At 36.0% G+C, this 5,863-nt stretch overlaps 1 protein-coding gene across 1 annotated transcript; it reads left to right on the forward strand.

Moving 5' to 3' along the window:
• Positions 1-3,621: 3,621 nt before the first annotated feature.
• On the forward strand, positions 3,622-3,861 carry EAH_00040140 (hypothetical protein; the record flags this gene model as incomplete). The annotated part of the gene is made up of 1 exon (XM_013395302.1): positions 3,622-3,861. The coding sequence occupies one exon, from the start codon at positions 3,622-3,624 to the stop codon at positions 3,859-3,861; it is 240 nt and encodes a 79-aa protein (XP_013250756.1).
• Positions 3,862-5,863: the final 2,002 nt, after the last annotated feature.

Here is a 5,863-nt window from a genome sequence, read left to right on the forward strand (position 1 = left end):
TTAAATGAACAAAAGAAAGAAAAATGAAGCTGCGGCCGCGTGCAGTTGTGCTGTACAGACAGCTGAAAAAACAAAGAGTAGAAGAAGAAGGCAGGGTTCAGCCGATCAATGGAAGAGGTAGGAAGAAGAAGAGAATTAAAAGACAAATGTAATTAATATTAATACAAAAAGAAACTAAAATTAAAATTAAAACAAAAAACAGAAAAAAAAACTAAGAAGAGAAACTCAAGTCGGCTGCAGGGACAGCGCTGCACTTTTTGTGTTTATTTTGTTGTAATTTCATTGAAAATAAATCAAAAGAATTAAATTAGACCAAATTAAATTAAACTATTTAACAAATATATAATTTTAATGTGCATTTATCTTTCAGCTGTATGTACACTGTGGGGCCCCAAGCCCTACGCATGCAAACTCTATCTGAAGCTATTTTCTTCTTTTTCTTGTTCTTCTTTTTCTGCTTCTTTTATTTCCTTTTTGTTTATATATTTTAATTTTAAATAATAAAATAATAATATTTAAATATATTGCAGCAAATTCTTTCTTTATGATGGCTATACGCCTTCGCAACAGCAGCAGCTTCTTTTAGAGTGATGATGAAGCAATAATAAATTAGTGGATATATAAATAATGAATAAATAAAGAGAAGAAATAGATAAACGAATAAACAAATAAATAAATAAATAAATAAATGTTTGTAGATATTTATATTCGCAAGAACGAAACAAAACCCAACAATACACAAGCAATGCAAAAACATCGATAAGGGGAGAAGTGTATATATATATATATATATATATACATATATATGTAGACCTATATATATATATGCACATATATATACGTATATATATATATATGTATACATAAAATAGATATATGCACAAGTATGTCTATATATATATATATATCATTATATGTAGATATGCGTTTCTACGACTAAATATATATGTATATTAGATGCATATATATGCAGTTTGCACATCTATCTGTAAACTACCTATACATACGGATAGACATATATATATATATATATATATATATCTAAAGTTTACATCTATAACTCTATATATCTACCTATATATATGCATGTGTATTGATTATAAAACCCCTGAATAATGTATATATTATATCTACGCTGTGCCTCTGCATAAATTTCAGCGGCATCGATATATAAAGTAATAAATATATAATAGAGCCTTCAAGAGAGAAGAAGAAAGCAATGCGTTGTCTGGTGTACACAACATTTTAATATTTATTGAGATATATTATTATTATTATTATTATTATTATATATTTTTCTGTCTCTCTACAAACCAGAGGTGCTTATACAGCACTCTTCTTATCTTTTCAGGTGTATGTACAAATCATTGCTCGTCTTAAGGAAGCAACAATTCGTTAACTAATATCTCTGTACAAAAGAACAAATACACTTAACGATACAAAAGCAGCAGCAGGCTTTGCTGCTGCAGCAATAGCAGCAGCTTCCTGCTGCTGCTGCTGCTGCTGCTGCTGCTGTTGCAGTGCGCAGCTCAGTATGCTTCCCACGCCGCCGCCGCCGCCGTTGCTGCTGCTGCTGCCGCTGCTGTTGCTGCTGTTCTAACTGCTGCTGCTGCTGCTGCTGCTGCTTGTATTGCATCTACACAATCACATCTATCTTGCATTGTTTCTGCTGCAGCAGCTGCTACATCTGCAGCTACATTACTCTCTCTCTTCTTCACCGTTGCCTCCTCCGTTGCTGCTGCTACTGCTGCTGCTGCTGTTGGTTGTGCTGCAGGTGGTGTTTGTATCATTTAGCTGGGTGACAACTGTTTCTCTATATTTCGTCGAATGCATGCACTCTTTCTTTGCTGTATATCTTCTAAGCAAGCCTAATAAACCAGGCATATAATAGCCTAAGTACATTTGCAGTAAACCCTCAGCAACTGCTACCCAAACTTCTTCTTCATTTCGAGACACTCCACGCACAATCAACTCTGCTGCTTCATCCACGTCAGGCCCTGCAGCAGCAGCAGCAGCAGCAGCAGCAGTGGTAGTAGTAGTAATAATAAGCAGCAGCAGTAGCAGCAGGAGTAACAGCAGCAGCAGCAGCAGCAGCCGGAGTAACAGCAGCAGCAGCAGTAGGCAGAAGTAGCAGCAGCAGCAATAGCAGCAGCAGCATATTATAGGGTAGCAATAAAAGCAGCATTAACAACAAAAACAAAAGCAGCGAAGAATCAAACAGCAGCAGCAAATACAAAAGAAGAAGTAAAAGGAAGCAGCATCAGCAGCAGCAGCAGAATCCACAACAGCAGCCAATGCAGCAGCAGCACAAAGAAACAAACAAACAATAAATAAATAAATAAATAAAATAAATAAATAAATAAATAATAAATAAAAGGCATACCTTTCTGCTGCCACTGCACTTGAATATCTTTCTGAAGCTTTTGCTGAATTAGCGGGTCGCACATCTTTGAGTGAATTTTTGTTTTAATATATCCGGGGTGTACAGACGTTATAAATATTTCTTTATAGTCATTTCCTCTTAAATCTTCTGAGAATAAACAAATATAAATAAATATATATCAAGTATAAGATATATATAATTTAAGTAAACTAATTAAACAGATATATACTTTAAATAGATTAATTTCTGAAAATATATAATTCACACAAAAAAAGAAATATACAAACATAAATAAAGAAGAAGACAAACAGCAATAAATAAATAGAGAGAGAGGCATAAAAGCAAAAAGTTTAACAAATTATAATCTTAAAACAACTACAAAAACAACAGTAAAAGAGTATTAAAATAAATAAATAATAAATAAAATAACAAACAAGAAAAAGATAAAAAGGTTTATATAATGAAAAATATAAAAATTTGATTGAGAGAAGAGGAGGCGAAAAAACAAAAAATATATTAAATAGAAACGCCGTTAAGAAAAAGAACAATAGACAAATAAATAAATAAATAACAAATAAATAAATAAATAAATGAATAAATTAATTAATTAATCAATTAAAAGGAATAAGCAAACAAATAAACTAAGGAGAGAGAGAGAGAAACAAACAAAACAAATAAACAAACAAACAAACAAACAAACAAAACAAACAAACAGACAAAACAAACAAACAAACAAACAAACAATAAAATAAAAAATAATAAACTAATAAATAATAATAAACAAAGCAAAGACAGACGTCTGAGTAAATTCGTGAAGGAGAGCAAAGCAGCTTTGCTGGTTGCATACGCATTAAAGCCTCCAAACCCAAAATATGCTGCAGCAGCAAAATCATATCAGGCAGCAGCAGCAGCAGCAGCAAAATCCATATGAGGCAGCAGCAGCAGCAAAATTCATATGAGGCAGCAGCAGCAGCAGCAGCAGCGAAATCATATGAGGCAGCAGCAGCAGCAGCAGCAAAATTCATATGAGGCAGCAGCAGCAGCAGCAGCAGCGAAATCATATGAGGCAGAAGCAGCAGCCGCAGCAGCAGAAGCAAAATGAGGCAGCTGCAGCAGCAAAACAATGTCATGCGGCAGCAGCAGAAGCAGCAACAGCAAAACAATATCATGCAGCAGCAGCAAGACGTAAAGCAGCAGCAGCAACGGGTAAAGCACTACAAGCACTTCGCACCCAGCCAATGCCGCTGCAGCAGCAAGAGCAGCCGCAGCAGCAGCACAAGCAGCAGCAGCAACACAGCAAGCAACAGCAGCAGCACAACGAGCAGCAGCAACAACAGCAAAACAAGCAGCAGCAGCAACAGCACAACAAGCAGCAGCAGCAGAAGCATCACAACAACACCAAGCATCAGCAGCATCAGCATCAGCAGCAGCAGAACAAGCAGGAGGAGGAGGAGGTGCAGCAGCAAATCAAGACCTGAGGAGGAGTTGGTGAATACGATATGCCCGCTGCCTTTCTGTTTAAAGTGCGGCAGCAGCAAATTCGTAAGCTGAACAGCAGCAAAGAAGTTAACCCCAAAGACATCGACTATAGTTTCTGTTGAAGGAAAGCAGCCTATCGCTAGCCGCCCTGCAGCAGCAAACAAACACAAAACTTTATTTATTTAGCTGCATATTCATCACATTATTATTGTTATTGTTATTATTGTAAACTCAAATACACCCCTCTCGTATTGTTGCTGCTGCTGCTGCTGTTGCTGCTGCTGTTGCTGCTGATGCTGCTGCTGTTGCTGCTGATGCTGCATCGCAAATATCAACAGCGAACGTGGGGGTGTATGTTGGTTAGCTAGCTAGCCAGCTGTCTAGATAGCTACCTACCCCCTAGCTAGCTAGCTATCTATTTAGCTAGCTAGCTGTGTAGATATCCACCTACCTAGCTAGGTATCTGCCCAGCTAGCTAGCTAGTTAGCTAATTATCTATCTATCTCGCCAGAGAGCTAGCTATCTATCCATCTATACGTCTATCGATCTATCTATGCCTATCTATCTATCCCGCCAGCTAGCTAACTATGCATCTATCTATCTATCCAGCTAGCTAGCTATCTACCCAGCCATATGTCTATCTATCCAGCCAGCTAGCTAGCTAGCTATATGTCTATCTATCTTCCCAGCTACATGCCCTTATACCCAGCTATATGTCTATCTACCTATCCAGCTAGCTATCTATCCATCTCGCTAGCTAGCCATCTACCTAACTAGCTAGCTATCCACCTTCCAAACTAGCTATCTACCTCCCTAGCTAGCTATCTCCCTATCTACCTAGCTATCTGTCTATCTAGCTACTTATCTGTCTAGCTAGCTATCTACCTAGCTAGCTATCTGTCTAGCTGGCTATCTAGCTAGCTAGCTATCTCCCTATCTAGCCAGCTATCTATCTACCTAGCTAGCTATCTGTCTAGCTAGCTATCTACCTAGCTAGCTATCTGTCTAGCTAGCTATCTACCTAGCTAGCTAGACAGCTAGCTAGCTAGCTAGCTAGCTAGGTACCTGCATTATTGAATAGGAAGTCGACGCCTCCTTTCCACTGAATGGCGCGATCTACCAATTGCTGCCAGTCGTCTGTCTCTTCATCTTCTTCCTGCTGCTGCTGCTGCTGCTGCTGCTGCTGTTTGTTAGTAAATCCTTTGGAGAGATCGAAGGGAAGAAGGAGTATATCAGTGTCTTTGAGTGTGCAGCAGCACCCATTGCTGCTGCTGCTGCTGCTGCTGCTGCTGCTGCTGGTTTTCTGCTGCTTAGCAGCAATTAATATACTTTGTTTTGCTGCTTCTAAAGAAGAGAGAGATCTGCTCGTTAATATCAAACCCCTTACACCTCGCCTCGCCAACTGCATAGCCAGGGCTACGCCTATCCCTGTACTTCCTCCTATAACAAATAAATAAATAAATATAAATAAATAAATATAAATATATAAATAACTATATAAATATAAGTATAAATATATAAATAAATATATAAATATAAGTATAAATATAAATATAATTAATCAATCAAATGAATGAAGGGATAGAGGTAAATTAATTAATTAAAACAAGTAAATGCAAACAAATAAATAAACAAACAAACAACGACAGAGACGACTAAACAACAATATACAAATAAAACAAATAGATCAAAATAAATAAATATATAAACATAAAAATAAATTATTTTTATCTATGTTGCGCTCACAGTAAAGAACAGCGTATAATAATACTATATAAAATATTATATTGTTGTTATTATTATATTAAAATAATAATATAGAAATTATTTTTTCATTTAATAAATTTAATCGAGGTAATACTAAAAAATACTAAGTACTAAGTACTGTAATATATATATAACTATACATATATATATATATATGCAGCTACATATATAACTCTATACACATTTATATATATATATATATGTAATATATATATATATATATATATATATATA

The sequence above is a fragment of the Eimeria acervulina genome, genomic scaffold, assembly GCF_000499425.1.
Source record: "Eimeria acervulina Houghton genomic scaffold, Eah_scaff484, whole genome shotgun sequence".
NCBI lineage: Eukaryota > Apicomplexa > Conoidasida > Eucoccidiorida > Eimeriidae > Eimeria > Eimeria acervulina.